The 16,204-nt window shown below is 52.7% G+C and overlaps 2 protein-coding genes across 3 annotated transcripts in view; one reads left to right on the plus strand and one right to left on the minus strand.

Annotated features, from left to right (window-relative positions):
* Positions 1-6: 6 nt before the first annotated feature.
* Cdk5r1 (cyclin dependent kinase 5 regulatory subunit 1) lies at positions 7-3,681 on the plus strand. The gene has a single exon (XM_010642386.2). The coding sequence runs from the start codon at positions 43-45 to the stop codon at positions 964-966; it is 924 nt and encodes a 307-aa protein (XP_010640688.1). The 5' UTR covers positions 7-42; the 3' UTR covers positions 967-3,681.
* The window catches only part of Myo1d (myosin ID), a 302,321-nt gene continuing 289,404 nt past the window's right edge, over positions 3,288-16,204 (minus strand). Inside the window, exon 22 of one of the 2 annotated variants that reach the window (XM_010642388.2) lies at positions 3,288-3,354. In XM_010642388.2, coding sequence (XP_010640690.1) covers positions 3,321-3,354 — 34 coding nt within the window. In that variant the 3' untranslated portion in view covers positions 3,288-3,320. Of the gene's footprint in view, positions 3,355-6,195; positions 6,768-16,204 lie in introns of those variants that run through there. The other variant, XM_010642387.2, reaches the window with a different exon arrangement.

Genomic DNA, 16,204 nt, shown 5'->3' on the forward strand with positions numbered 1-16,204 from the left:
GCGCGCAGGGGTGCGGGCCCCCGCTGGGCGCGCAGCGGCACCATGGGCACGGTGCTGTCCCTGTCCCCCAGCTACCGGAAGGCCACGCTATTTGAGGATGGCGCGGCCACGGTGGGCCACTACACGGCCGTGCAGAACAGCAAGAACGCCAAGGACAAGAACCTGAAGCGACACTCCATCATCTCCGTGCTGCCCTGGAAGAGGATCGTGGCGGTGTCGGCCAAGAAGAAGAACTCCAAGAAGGTGCAGCCCAACAGCAGCTACCAGAACAACATCACGCACCTCAACAATGAGAACCTGAAGAAGTCGCTGTCCTGCGCCAACCTGTCCACCTTCGCCCAGCCCCCACCGGCCCAGCCGCCCGCACCCCCGGCCAGCCAGCTGTCTGGCTCCCAGACCGGGGTCTCCTCCTCGGTCAAGAAGGCCCCGCACCCTACTGTCACTTCGGCAGGGACACCCAAACGGGTCATCGTCCAGGCGTCCACCAGCGAGCTGCTGCGCTGCCTGGGCGAGTTTCTCTGCCGCCGGTGCTACCGCCTGAAGCACCTGTCCCCCACGGACCCCGTGCTCTGGCTGCGCAGCGTGGACCGCTCGCTGCTTCTGCAGGGCTGGCAGGACCAGGGCTTCATCACGCCGGCCAACGTGGTCTTCCTCTACATGCTGTGCAGGGATGTTATCTCCTCTGAGGTGGGCTCGGACCACGAGCTGCAGGCCGTCCTGCTGACCTGCCTGTACCTCTCCTACTCCTACATGGGCAACGAGATCTCCTACCCGCTCAAGCCCTTCCTGGTGGAGAGCTGCAAGGAGGCCTTTTGGGACCGTTGCCTCTCTGTCATCAACCTCATGAGCTCCAAGATGCTGCAGATTAATGCCGACCCACACTACTTCACACAGGTGTTCTCCGACCTGAAGAACGAGAGTGGCCAGGAGGACAAGAAGAGGCTGCTGCTCGGGCTCGATCGGTGAGCCCTGGAGTGGCGTCGTGGCTCAAGGATTCAATTCATTTTTAAAAATTTATTATCAAATCAGTTTTGTGTACAATATGTGTCTAGCAAAGCCACCAAGGGCCTCTCCCTTCCCACCTTCTCTCCTTGGGGTTCTTTTCAGCCCTGCAAGAACTCTGGGGACTTCTGAACCACGAATGTTGTACAAACCCAGAAGATGATCCAGAACCGCCCAGGCTGCTGACCTCTCTCTCTCTCGGTGGGGGCTGGCTCCTGCTGCCTCAACCTTCACTGGATCCAGGGGGTGAGGCTGCCCACTGCTGCCCGGCTGGGAGCTGGTGAGGGCCCACTGGCAGGTGGGCCCAGGGAGGACGTGGGATTTCTGGTTGGAAGCCCTTCTCTGGGTGTTTTTGGGTGGGTCTTTCTCTGTGGGTTCCTGGAGCCAGCCACCCTGACAAAGCCTCTAAAGGGGTTGTAATGCAGGATCCCCACTGCCTGGGACATCTTCAGTCAAGGAGAGGTATAGAGGATCTTGTGCCAAGATTGTGACGGTCATTGGACCATGCATGGTCCTGGTTTGCGGTTTTGTTTTCTTTAGGGAGGGCTTTGCTAATGAGAAAGGGAGCTCACCCCTGCCTCTTGACACTTCTCCCAGCTCCCACATTAGTGTTGGCTGGTTTGTCTCATTAGGGTCTCATTTTGGGTTCCAGCTAAAGGAGTGGGGTGAAGCTGGGACAGCTTTTCTGGGCGATTTCTTTTTCATTTGAATAATGCAGCTTAGTCACCCTGTGGTGAAGGCCAGGGCAGCAGCAGATGCCCATTAGCATCAGCCTGCCTTCTGGGCAGGTGGGAGGTGCACGCCTAAGATCAAGCTGGTGCCTACCTGAGTGCTAAGGCCTCTTGCTGGTGCACGACATTTGTCCTACCGAGCTGGGGAGGGGAGATCAGTTATAGGGGTGATGTGGTGGTGGTGATTTCCACTCCTGCCCCTTGTTTCATAGGATTAACACTGTTTCCAAACAGTTCAGTTTTTTTCTGGAGAGGAGGCCCTGTTTCCAAGGCCCAGTGAGACAGCTGGATCTCGGAGACAAAGACAGGAGTGTGACTCCTGATTGCTTTGGAAGCTTGGCGACCCCACAACCGATCGCTTGCAGCTGCTGGTTTTGGTATCCGCCTCACTTGAGCGGCTGTAAAAACACATGATATATATTTGACCGATTTTCTTTCTAATTCTCCCGGACTGGTGGCTTGGGGCTTGGGAGAGGTCCAAAAGATGGGAACAAGTCTTCCTGCATGGCTCCCACTCCTGCTTTGGGGAACAAAGAGCAATGTGAAGATGCCACAGAGGATTCTCTCTTCCAGTCCCCAGGAGCGCTGGAATTGGGGGCTAGGGTCCGGGAGGCAGGAGTCATTTTTTATAGGATTAGGTTCTAGGGGGAAGCTGACTTCTGCACAAGCACTACTGAAATTCACATTAAAAAAAAAAAAAAAAAGCTGTGAAATTGAAGTCCTGATTTAAGAGGCAGAGCTTTTAGCCGGAGGTATTCCTGGAGACTGGGGAAGGGGTCTGCTGGGGCCAGAGAGCCTCTCCCTGGCCGCTCCTGAGGGCCAGGCTGAGCCGTCCTGGGACCATCAGATCACTGGATGCGGAGCTGGAAGGCACCTGCGGCTGCTGGCACAGACTACACCTCAGCCTCTCTGCTGGATTCCATGCTGCTTGTCCTCAGATCCTGCTGCCACGTGCGATCTGAAGTAGGAGGCCTGTGGGGTCCCTCGAGGTATGGAAGAGGCCCTTCAGGTGCCCAGACTCCACAGGAGGGCACACGCTTGTGGTTTGGTCTATTCAGCTGGCTAACCTTCCTGGAACCATGCCGATGCCACAGGATTCCGGTTTTGTGTCTGTTTCCTTCTCTCTGTATTTATTATTATTATTTTTATGTTTTGGAGGAGGTGCACATTTCAGGATTGGTTAAGGACCAGAAACAATCTAGTTCCATCAATGTGAAGCCTGTGTGTTCTCTCTCCCCTGGCACCATTCATCAGTATTGTGTAAAGGAACCGCTAATATACTTGAGTGTGCAGACTGAGTGTGCAAGTAATGAACCCATTTGACATGCTGCTATGAAGACTACTTTTAGAACAACAACAAAAAAAACTAACCTACAAAAAAAAACTTTATTCTTTAATTGTTGCTTTTACAGTGATATTGTGCATGCAAACCAGGAGCATTTTGTGTCTTAAGAAAAATAATCTTAGAACAGATGGCTGTGAAAATTATACCCATGCACAGAACAAGCCACAGGAATAATAGTTCAGGATTTGATTTTTCTTTTTCTTGTAAACCTGAAGGGTTGGTATATTCTTTCCAGGCAGTTATTAGAATTTAGTTTTGTTCCAACAGTTGTTAAACCTGCAATGAAAAGAAAATGTGCCATTTTTTTCTCTTGGGATTATTCATAGCTGTATATTTGAAACTGCTAATTACACACTTGTGATGTATGTTGGTTTTTTAGTGCAATTTCTTCTGTAGCTATTCTTTGACCAAACTGTGGGTATTGTTAATATTAATTTATATTTTTCTCATTTTGTATGTATGTATAGTGTGTTTGTGAGTATGTGTGGTTTATAATCTGACAAGGTCACGAAGCTCAGTTTGGTTGTAATTTAATTCCCCTTCCCTTATTTTTATTTATTTTTGTACTGTGCTGATTCAATAAAATGCACTGACCACCTATTACCTGGGCCTCTTTTTGTGGGCCCATTGTTTGTGAACAGGACGGGAGCAATGTTAATACGTGATTCATGCACTTGGAACAAAATTGGGTTTGTGTTATGAGGGGTGGAGCCGGGGGAAAGAGCTGAACACGCTAAGGTGATTAAAGCAGCACAAGTTGGCTTTGGTTTGGTGGCAGGGGCAGGGATTCCCCAAAAGCTTCCTTGTGGAGGTAGATGACTGGCATCTGAGGTGCCAAAGAGGGTCAGGCTCCCACGTGGCTTGGCCGTGTGGGTCCTGGCCTTAGACCCAAGGCTGGGACTAAGGCCGTCCTGTCAGCTCCAGAAGTCCACCTGCAGAGGAGCCTCAGCCTAGGGAGAGGGAGCGGGAAGTGGCCCTCCCCAGGAGCTGTCAGCTGGGCTGGGGTCCTGCTTTCTCGTCTCCCCTCTCCTTCCACTTCCCACTCCAACCGGCACCCTGCGTAGAGTCTGCTCTGTCCTCTTCACTGCTGCCAGAGGAACCTGAGCTGCCCTTCATCATGCACTTCTGATGTGAAGGTCATGTTCTCTGATGCCGAGCAGTGGGCTTCTACAGAGGGCGCAGGCTTCAACGTGGCAGAAGTGCTTGGCTGTAACTCCACTGCCTTCTCGTTTCCTTCCCACAGTGTTCTTGCTATGTAATATTTTGGTTCATAAAGCCTCAGGCAAATTATCCTCCATTTTACATTATCTGTGCTTAATTCTCCTTTCTATCCACTGGTATAGACAGCTGACTTTAAGCTACGATTTCACAATTAAAATTTAACAACAGATAAGCAGAACACCTTTAAAAATGAGATTTAATGCTTTATTGCTCTTGATGGTAAATCAAAATATGCTTTGGAAATAAAGTTAATTTAATGGAGAACAGGAATATATGCACCAAACCATAAAACTGCATTTAAACAAGAGAAACCACTTCATTGCATACGATCTCTGTCCCTTCCATCTTCCAACGCCCCTGATGCATTAACCGCGATCAAGCACACGCTAACTCCAAGATCTTCTTCATTGCCACACACTGTGACTGCTTTGAGTGCGCCATAAAAAAGTGCTTGTGGACAGCCAGCAGCCCTGTGGCCTTGGCGAAGGTCCTGGCACTGGTCTGTGGGGCCACAGTCCACATCAAAAGGTGGATGGGAGGAGTCCAAACTCTTTCCTCTTCAGCCTCTGACAGGCAGCTCATTTGGCATATCTGTTTTGGTGTGTTTAAAACATCTGCATGTGTCTAGTGTAAAGCGAGTCTGGGGAACAGGTGGAAAGGAGAGCTGAAGTTCCAGTCAGATGGCTCCACTAGTGCTCCTGGCAATTGGCAAAACTGTGAGTGTCGCCAGGCTGGGTGTGGGCATCTCTCACTGTGCAGGCAGCTGACCAGGCTTGGGGATGGAAGGGGTCCCAAGGGCAGGACGCCAACAGGACTTTTTGCAAATTGCACATAGTACCAAGCCCTGGGAAGGAAGGACATGAGACCAGGCTGCTGGGACCACTGTGATCAGCCAGGTGACCACATTAGGCCCTGGGCAAGGCACAGGAGGTGACACACAGGCACTTGTGAGTTCTGCTGGGTCAGGGAGGAAGGATCAGGGCAAAGGGCAGTGTTTGTGGCAGAAAGCAAAGAAAACTTCAGTCTGTCCCTTTTATACCCTGCCAGCTCCTCCTGAGGTGTGGGCTCCCCTCACCCCTTACAACATGGAGTGCCTCCTCCAAGATTCTCTTTCCAAGGCTCCCTGCTGAAAGGCCTGGATGCTCACAGGCCACAGCCTCCTCAGTGTCTGGGGCCAGGGAGGAGGTCTCAGGAGGACCTCTGAAGCACAGGCACTTCTGCGGGCAGAGCTGACGAGACAGCAGCTCTCCTGGAAGGAGTCCACGGGCGCCAGGCTCCAGCAGGGGTTTGTCCGTGGCACGGGAGGATGCCCTGGCCTGGCCTGCAGTGCCAGGACCCCACACTGTTTTCTGCTGCTTCGCCTCCTGTGGTTCCTCTATGCTTTGACCCCCCACTGAGGTCCTAGCTCTCCCAGGGACTAGGAAACCCATCTGAGGCATTGAAGAAGGAAAGCTGGCAATCCCAAGCACTCTCCTGCGTTTTCTTACTAAGCAGTAGACAGATACAACCTGCGCACTACAGAAAGGAGTGAGGCAACTGCAGACGCAGGCTGTGGGCTGAGATGGTCCCGGAACATCCTCACACTGCCTTTTGCGAGGTGGTGAGAAGGCCTGGGCCGGGCCCCTGGTGGTGAGGGGAGTCTCCCAGGGGCAGGCTCTGGGAACGATGGACCCCTGCTGGGCGTGGTGCTACAGGTGGACCTGCTCACCTGGTGGCTTTGGCTGGCTGCTGGGGTTTTGGGGGGTCTGTGTGGGAGCTCTGAGCCAGGTCCTGAGGGTAATCACCTCGGGGGACAAGGGAGCAGGGCTTTGCCCCCAAGTCACAGCCACCAGATCTCCCCAGCCGCCTGGGGAGCACGTCTTCGGCTGGAGAGACGGTATCCTGGGCTCTCTTCCCTGTCCCTTTTCTGGGGTCAGTAGCTGGTCGTTGTCCGAAGGACAGCTGACATGACCTGCTGCCCAAGGGACGCGTGTGAGGACTAAAGGCACGTCCAGCTGCCTCCAAGGTGAGATGGAGGCTGGATGCTGACCCGGGGGTCTGGGGCAGGGCTCCAGGGTCTTTGGTTTATTGAACAGGGACTGCAGAAAGCTGAGATGGCAGAAGAAGATGGAGACCAATGAAGAAAGTCAGGAAGACCACCTTGAGGGGAGGGGCCTCAGGAAGCAGCAGAGGGGCCCCTCCTGGCGGGGAGCTTGCAAGCTGATTTCGAGCGGCATTAGAAGGGATGCAGCAATTAGGCTGGAACCTAGGATGCTGAGGAGTTGAGCGTCCTGGCCCAGCCTCCTGTCCTGGCCCATCTCCTGCGGAGGGGTCAGTTGCCCGGCACACTGAGAATGAAGCCCGAGCGGTTCTTGGTGAAGTCGGGCTCAGGTTGGTTGAGCCGCGTCTCCACGGAGACAGTGCATTTCTTCCCATGAAGGCTGCACTGCACAGGGTTGGTGACGTTCACTTGAAGGTGGCGCTTCTCACTGCAAGAACCGATAAGAGAGATCAGGCAGGCGGGCAGTGGGAGGTTTAGAACGAGGTTTGTCCCTGGAAGTCCCCGGAGCTCTGCATTTGCCAGGCCCCAGCTGGAGCTGGGTGGCAGATGTGCTGGAGCCTCAGCACCGTATCCGTGGCACAGGCTGGGGACTGAATCACTTGGGCCTTAGGTGTCTCCAGGGCAGGCTTCTGACCCGTGACTCTCCGCTATGGGGATTGTGACAGGGACCCCCGCTGCCGCAGGATATCTCCTAGGAGTCCATGCTGCTGGCCCTGTGCCCTGCAGTCCAGCTGCTAGAAGTGGGTCTGGGTTGAAAGCTGGTCCCACCCTGGGGCTGGATGGTGATGTGCCTTTGCTGATGATCACCATCGTCAGGGGGCTGTTGGGGGTCAGGTCAGTGGCGTTCCTGTGTCTTGTCTTCAAGACTGGTATGGAAGGAACTCAGGTTCTCCCATGGCACTGCACTGCCTGCTGTACAAATAGGGCCCTTTCCTCCAGCTCTTCATAATACAGGACTACACTTAAGGACCAGCTGCTTACATTTCATTTATTATTTTTATTTTTTGTTGTATGGAGATAGGGTCTTGCTATATATACCAGGATGGACTTGAACTCACAGCCTCTTGCGTGCTAGGGTACAGGTGTATGCCAGCTGCTTATTTCAAAAGCCAAGAAAGTTGTCAGAATAGGCTGGCACCTAATGCTGCACACTTGTGCCAGCACAGTCCCACGTTGCCCCTTGGCTCAGAGCCGGGAGGGGCATGCTGGTCAGGGAGCCTCGGGTCAGAGAGGCTTTCTGCCCAAAGCTCCCGGAATCCTTTCGTTGCTCAGGGTGGCGTGCAGGGTGCGGACAGGCTGGACCCAGGACTGAGGTTTCTCCTTGCACTGAACAGCGAGTGCCAAGCTGTCCACACTGCAGTGAGAAGACTGGGGCCGAGGCCAGCATGCGCTGAGCATCTGCCCTGTAGGACTGGGTCCCCTCGGCCCTGAGGACGTGAGACACTTCCTCCACATGGCTGGCTGGGGCGCTCGGCTTCGCTTGGATGCCGAGGCAGCCGACCAGCTCCCGCGGGCCTGATGTGCCAAGCTTCTGGAGTTCCCTGTGGGTGCATCCCAAGAAGGCCCCAAAGTTTGGTGAGCAACTTTAGGTGCTCTCAGGGGCTTTCCCGGACACTTCCTACCTGCTCTCTCAGAGCCCATGATGTAGAGGCAGAAAATGGACACAGGAAGAGGAAGAAGATGGTGGTTATCACTTGTGAGCATTAGGTATCTGATACTTAATATCTTGTCAGCTGCAGCTAAAAGCTTGGCTTAGACAGTTATTTTTAACCAGACTTGCACGTAAAAATAGCAGAGCCCATCAGAGGCAATGACTCAGGCCTCTTCCATCCTGTGGGTTTCAGAGCTGCTTTGCAGGTAGATGCACAGCCCTTGGCTGCCACGGTCACCGTGTGGGTCCACGGTGGCCCTTGGGCTGGCCCAGAGCAGGCAAAGCTCCAGTTCTGTGGGCTTACTGCAGCTGGGGTGCCTCCAGGACCAGGCTGGCTCCCAATTCTCCCTTTGTCAACCAGAATGGCTTCTGGGTGCCTGGCGCAACCTTCCTCCTGAGCTGGCAGAGGCCTCGCCTTGCTCTCTCCTCCGGGTGGTGGGCAAGTTCCCTTCCTTAGCTCAGTGCTGGGAGCTAGGGTGAGGCCTGGCAAAGGAACATGCACACAGTGGGTCTAGGGTCTCCTAGTGACTCAAAGTCTCAGGGAATGGGTTCTAACCAGGTCATATTCCAGGTCAGCGCGCGTGCGCATACACACACACACACACACACACACACACACACACACACACACACGGAAGTCAGCACTACCCAGAGTTCTGGCTCCTCCCAGTAGCAGACCCTCCTGCTGGCAGCCCTCTGCCCAGCCGGTCTCTGTAGCCCTCTGTGTCAGTAGTGTGGCCCCTGCCTACATCCTCCCCACTTTGGGGCTGTGTAGCCTCTGGACCTGCTTTTAGTCTTGAAGGAGGGATGCAGCTGGTGAGAAGGCGTGAACAGCACCCAGGGAGACGGTAAGACTTCACCCTACAAGCTGTCTGAGGCTCATGGTGAGACAACCTGCAGACAGTCCTGCTCCAGCTACCAGTCCTGGGTGCTGGCTGGGGTGGGGGCGAGAAAAGATACAGGCAGGAGAGGAAGGCTCTGTGCTTCTAGCAGAGGAGAGCAGCACAGGTTCAGGAAGTTCAGGCTCCCAAGTCAGTGCTGCCGCTGTGGGCAGGGCAGGTCTGTGCCTCCAGAGACCACCCCTGCTGAGGGCAGGCTCTCCACGAAGGGCAAGGAGCAAGGCGAGAGGCTTCCGGCTGTAGATGCGCAGCACTCTGGCCCCTCCCCTCTCCTTGTCCCACCCTCCTGTGCCAGCACCACTGCCCTGTCCCTCCCAGTGGGATGTGCTGTCTGAGGACAGTAGCTAGTTGTCCTCTCCTTCCACACCACAGGCACAGCCATGAGTTTGCTGCACTGACTCCCCGCAGCTGTCTTTTCCCAGCGGTGGAGCCCTGCTTGGCAGGAACCAGGGAGGCGGTTAGAGGGGCATCACACACCAAACACGGAGCCCCCACTTCCCTTCCCAACACCATCCCTCAGCTGAGCGAAAGTCAGGCAGCAGGAAGGAAAAGGTGGTATTAGTGGTATTCCCACAACCCCTCTCTATCCCCAGGACTTCTGGGTGCCATTTTCTAAATCCACCTGTGATTGTTCCTGATTTGTTTGAGGTTTTAAAACAAAGACCAGGGGCTGTAGGGCTGGGGGGCCTGGATTCTAGTCCTGGTCTTGCCAGCTTACAGGCTTCACAACCTTGTTCAAATTTCTCAAGCCTCTGTCTTTTACAACTGCCAAATGTACATAAGAATCTATCCTTTGCCCACAACAGTGAAGATAAATGAGAGGAGCGATTTCACCCATCCATCAGTCCAGCGGCCTGCCCTGCAGGCCTTGCCCAGTACTTAATCTGTGTCGGGCACCATGCTAGGTGCCAGAAGTACGAGTTCATTGCCGGACTTGGGGTCTTCTCCCGAGCCTTGGCCAGATGCCTGCCCTCATGGGTCCGCAGTCTGGGGAGCAGTGTGCTTAGGAAGATGTGAGGCACTGTGTGTGAAATGGACGCTACTGTTTTGCTTCACAGAGAAACCACATTCCTTTCTCAGTCAAGCTAAGATTCTCGGAAGGAGGTGGTTCACAAGAGCTATCATTGCAGACTCGGTTTACGTTCTTTACACATTTGCACACATTCATGAAACCCTATGAATGTCTCCATTTGGCATCATCACTTCCTGATGTCTGACTTTTTGGGGTGTGGGTTCCGACCCTAAGTTCAAAGCTGACAAGTTTGTGGGGCATCAGGGCCATATGCACCGCGTTCCTGACTCAGAATGCAAGTTCCTCTAGGATGGGGAAGGATCTTGCAGGGGTTCAAACGCAGTACCCTGAGGACCGGAGATGCTCCCAGGTGCTGGGGAGCATGCGATCCAAGCCCCAGGTTGTGGGCTCGCTGGGTCAGAGAGATGCAGCAGGCCTCAGTTCATCCGGTCTGCAAGCCACTCTCTCCCAGCCAAGTCACTCCACCTGCGCACTTCCATCAACCTCACACACACACCACAGCCTCAACACGAGGACGGCTGTGGGCACGGCTGGTCCACACCCTCAAAGACTGAAATGTGCCCTGCTCGTGAAGCTCATTCTAAAGGTAGGGCAGCCAGATGGCCCGTGAGACAGGCAGGTCCCAGGAGGGAGGCCTACTTCTTACTATTACCCTTAAAGGCAGCACATCCCAAGGTTCCCACTCTTGCTTGGCACAGCCCTGCGTGGCCCTGGCCTGATGCCCGGCCTCTCTGCACGGGGCTGCTGTGGGGTTAGCAGAAGAGAGGGTTTAGTGCATAACAGAACAAAGGGGCAGCAAGAAGAACCAGCCTTTGTTTCTGAAGGAAAGTACACCTGGCTGGTGTGCATACTGCCACTGACAGGCTACAAAAGAAGAAAACATGTATGCAGTTTGGTGGTTCCTCACTAAGTCAAACAAAGACTTACCATATGACCCAGGAGTCCTACTCCTGGACATGTGCCCAAAAGAAATGAAACAGGTGACCACACAAAAGCTTGTACACGAACTACTTAGAAAAGACAGAAACAACCCAAATGTCCACCAGTCGATGAATGCATCAATAAAATGTGGTATATCCATTCAGTGGAATATTATTCAGTAAGCAAGAGGGTTACAGTATTGATACATGGAATAACATGATGAACCTGGAAAATATTATGCTTAATGAAAGAAAACAAATATAAAAGCCCATATGTTCTATGATTCCACTTATATGACATGTCCCAAACAGGCAACATATAGAGATAAAAAAATAGGTGAGAACCGGGGATTTAGCTCATCGGTGCTGCTGCCTGCCTTGTAAGCACAAGCTCCCAAGTTTGATGCCTGGTACCACACCAAACCAAAAACAAACAGATGAGTTGTTGCTAAGGGATGCAGGGGCCTTGAAGGGGCTACTTGAAGATTATGGAGTTTCCTTTGTTTTTTTGGTACCGGGGATCAAACTCGGGTCCTTCAGCTTGCAAGGCAGGTGGCGGAACCACTGAGCTAAATCCCTGGCCCTGGAGTTTTCTTTTGGAATGAGGAAAATACTCTGGAACTAGACAGAGGTGACAGCTACACAATACGGTGCATGTACTGAATATGACATTCAATTTTGTGTGAATTTTATCATGATTAAAAAAAAAAATCTATCAATATGGAGATACCTCAGAGCTTGGACTGGAGGTTCCATTTGACCCAGCCATCCCTCTGCTGGGTATCTTTCCAAAAGAACTAAAAGAATCATATCACAGAGAAGTATGCACACCCATGTTTATAGTGGCACAGTTTATAGCTAAATCTTGGAAACAGCCCATTTGCCCATCCGTTGGAAACTGGATAAAGAAGATGTGGTTTTTCTATAAAATGGAATATTACTCAGCCAAAAAGAACAAGAAAATAGATTCATTCAGAGGAAAATGGATACATATTGAAGATATACTCCTAAGTGAAATAAATAAGTCACACATGTGTAAATACCGAATAGTTTCTCTGGTGTGAATAATCTGCAATAATACAGAAGATCCTAATAAGATTACTGACATTGAGAAATGGGAAGAAAGGAGCTAAAGGTGTAGGGAAGGTAGGATGGGTAGGGGAAGGGTAATAAGGGAAAAGAAAAAAATGTGAGATAATGAAAAGGTGGAAATAAAGTGTTTGTAGATGGGGAGGGGAGGAGGGGGTGAAGGGAGGGCAGGGACAAGGGGAAAAAATGAGAATCAAGACTTGTCATGTAGAGGTACAAGATCCCAACAATGAATGTAACTGTACTGTATCCCTAAAATGTACCAATAAACTCAATTAAAGCTGAAAAAAAAATCTGGACTTAGAGGAAACATAAGGTGTTGCTTTAAACTATGTTTTTCTCTCCTTATTTCAAGTTCAACCACAATAATCTTAAGACCAGCAAGAGGTCTCTGTGACTCTTTGGAGAGGAGCAGTCACAGGCCTTGCAGCAGACGAGGATGTGCACGGAGCTTGGGTTCTACACGCTGGGATCGTGCAGAGCAAGCACCCTCTCCTTAGCTTTTAAAGAAAAGGACACAGGTGTCACGCAGTGGGCAGGGCATCTCCTCTGAGGGTGTGCCGAGCCAAGTGACAGCTGCCCACGGAGGCTGGCTGTACCTGCAGGGCTTTTTCCTCCCCATTTTCTGTTACAGGACTTAGCGGCTCAGCTAACTGGAATTTGGAGACTTTCACCTCGTGTCATCTGTTCTCAGCCATCCTTGCAGACAAATGGCCTTTATCAAATTGCTTTTCTTTATTTTTCATTGGGACATTAGAGTAGCTCAAGGGTCACTGCAGGAAAAGATTAGTATGAGAGGCCTAAGCCACGCATGCCTCGAAGGGGACAACTCAAGTCTGTCCAGCACCGAATCTGCCCGGAGAATGCCTAGGATCAGGGAGCCGTCCTGCGGTGCCCTGAGCATGCCGGGAAGACTTGAAATGACTGGGTGGCTCGCTTTTTTCAGTGGCCGTCCAGTGACCTTCCTTCTGGCCACTGGGATGACCCTGGTTCCAGCAAGTGCACCTTTAGGGGATGTGCAGTGGAAGTGGGTGCACTCGGAGCCTGGTGAGAGTATTCTCTGGGCTGTGGTGGGGACGCTGCACGGTGCGGCAGGAGGGACCCTCACCTTGTACCAAGGACAGGTGGGGTACAGAGATGCTTTTGAATATCTGAAGTGCTTCATGATAAAGCCGGAGCCACAGAGATAGGCCACGTTCCACCTGGGTGTCACTAAGACAGAATGTGTGCTCTCCAGGTCACGCTGAGGACAAGGGCCTAGCTCGGGACCTCCGGCTCCTGTGTGCAGCCCTGCACTGTGGTTTCGCTTCCTTCCAGCGCAGTTCCCTCTGATGTCAAAGCACAGAGGGCCTCTCTTTCACAACCCTGCTGTAGAGTGGAACGGATGCTTGCACCACCGTCTCTTCTCCAGTGAAGCTGCACGCCCAGCCCCACACTTCCTGCTCCACTGAGGCCTCGCTGGGCCGCAGCTTAGAAGATACGATTTCCTTTTTCTCATCATGAAACAGCTGGGTCACACTGAAGGGCTCTGAGGCCTGTTAGAACCCCAGCCACATCTGAACTGCGCTTACCCACTGTGTCCCCGCTGCTGCTCCAGGAACTCCCAGGCTGGACACCCTTCCCCCTTCTCTTCCACCAAAGTGCGTCTCTCCCTGCCTGCTGCCATTCCCTTGGCGCCAAACAGTGAGCACCCGCGATGGGCTGGCCGCCGTCTGGAGCCAGAGAGGGCGACGTTACTGTCTGGGGTATGCACAGAGGGTGTCCTGACCTCCAGCGGCCGAGGCAGGCGTCCTAGAGGAAGTACCAGCCTCAGAGACGTAACCTGAAAGACGAGTACGACGCTTGCCAGAGCTTTCTTTGCTTTGTTTTGTTTTCTCATTCCTTAAATGTTGCTGTTTGTTCTTTTCATTTTGTTATCTCACAGCGATGCCACCCCTGAATGGCCCAAGCCCCGCCCCTATCCTATATCTCCAGACAAATCCTCCGAACGAACGCAGCACAGCTGTCTTCGTATGTGCAACACTGAGCCAAGCCTCTTGCCCCTTCCCTCAAACTACTTCCTCCCTCTTGTCACGCAAAAGCAGTCGCAACATCCAGCTGCCACGGAGGCCAAGGGGCAGGAGTCCAGCTCCCTCCGCGCCCCCGTGGAGCATGGGAGTTCTGAGTTCTGGCCCTGGTTTCTGCATAGCCCTAACTGGTTTCTCCTCTGCCGCCTTTCCTCTGCCACACCCCTGCTTCAAGCACACCTTCCAGGTGTCACCAGAGTCCCTGTTACAGGCACAAACAGATCCTGCTGCTCCCACTACCTTTCTTCAGTCCTCACCTGGCTTTCTAGGTGCCAGCTTCAGAGTGAGGCTGTTCACCCGTGGCCTCTGCTCCCGGCCCCCAAGTGAGGAATTCTGCTGTGCCGGTCTTGGTAAGGGACAGGCCTGACAAGTCTCTGACACCTACAAGCATCTGCAGGGGCCGAGTCCACGTCCACGCAGGACCTCTCACACTGCAGCGGGACAAGGCAGTGGCAGGGACAGGCGGGGCTGACGCAGCATGGGAGGAAGGCCCCGCAATGTCCAGCCCCAGGACACTGGGCAGGGCCACAGCGAGGGTAGGAGGACTGAGGCCCTGCGTTCGGCTGCCGGGTCTGTGCACAGAACACCAGAAGTCCACCTGCCAGTCTGGCAAAGGGGCAAAGCACCACCAGGTGGGAAAACAATTTTCAGTAAAAAACGGAGACCTGCAGCTTGCCTGCCTCTTGACCTCTTGAAAAGTGAGCTCATTCTAAATCACCAAAGGCAAAGGGAGAACCCCAGGAAGCCAGGAGACGGGTACTGTGTGAGGTGACAACGGGCACGCAGTCCTACACCCCTCTATCATTGGAGAGGGAGGACAAAACAAGGCAACAAGGGACCGAGTGTTGGCCAGTTTCTGTTGTCACGGAAAAGATCATGGCAGGATGTGACGTAGGACAGATGCCCTAGGAGACCAACAGTCACAAACTGCACATTTCACAGTGAGATGAGCATTCGCCATGAAAAACAATAGTAAAAGCAACAGACTTTTATTTTTATTTATTTATTTGGTGCAGGGGATTGAACTCAGGCCCTCGCGCTTGCCAGGCAGACGGTGGAACCACTGAGCCAAATCCCCAGCCCTGCAACAGACTTTAAGGGCTTAAAACAATAATGAACTAAAATCCTAAATGGCACAGTGTGGTGGCGCACACCTGTAATTTCAGCACATGGAGAGGCTGAGGCAGGAGGACTGCAGCAAGTTTGAGGCCAGCCTGACATACAAAGTGAGATCCTGTCTCAACAAACCAAAAACCAACCAAACAAACGGAAAACCAAAACAAACAAACAAACAAAACCAGTCGACCAAGTAAAAAAACCCTAGATGACAATAGCAGCATGAAAGATGGGGGTGTCCTGGTGGACACTGGACAGACAGCCCTTGTCTGGGAGCAAGGCAGGGAGACTGATGGACATTACGCCTCCTCCAGACCAGCAGAGATGTGAAAGGGATCAGTGGGAAACAAGACAGGAAGCTATAACTTTCAAAATACAAGGAATAATTAAAAAGAGAATCCGACCTGTTTGGAGGAAGAAAGAGGAAAAGAAGAACAAAGGCACCAGGGAGAAGCGTGAGAACAAGGAAACACAGACCAATGTGGGATGAATAGTAATAAATATGCTTAAATATAAGTGTATAAACTGTTCTGTCTGCAGAGATACAGCGCCTAGTGCCCCGTCTGACACAAAGAGGAGCCCACCAATGTCTATAGGAAGAAAGACTGAATTTGGGGGGCGGTTGAGACAGGGTCTCTCACTATGTAGTTGAGACTGACCTGGAACTCACTATGTAGCCCAGGCTGGTCTCGAACTCACAGTGATCCTCCTGCCTCAGCCTCCCGAGTGCTGGGATTACAGGCGTGCGCCACCACGCCTGGCTGCAGAAAGACTGAATTTTAAAAAAACGTTACACAATTAAATCAGCCGGGGTGGACTTCAACACATGACACTGCCCAGAAGACGAGGCCAGCACCATGCATCTTCGGAGCAGGGTTAAGAGGCGAGGTGGAGGCATCAGTGAGCTGGGTTGGGACCCGGGGAAGTCAGGGGCCTGAGCAGCTGGTACCTCGCTCGGTGCCCGGGGCTGTGTACAGGTAGGTGTGATCAGGACACAGTAAGAGGCTCCAGGCATCCTCACTATTCAGGGATTCCCTGGGGGAGCTGCAGAATCCTTACCTCGCTCTGTAGGCCCAGATTGCTATGTATT

The sequence above is a fragment of the Fukomys damarensis genome, unplaced genomic scaffold (assembly GCF_012274545.1).
Source record: "Fukomys damarensis isolate Sample0158 unplaced genomic scaffold, DMR_v1.0_HiC HiC_scaffold_13, whole genome shotgun sequence".
Taxonomy (NCBI): Eukaryota; Metazoa; Chordata; class Mammalia; order Rodentia; family Bathyergidae; genus Fukomys; species Fukomys damarensis.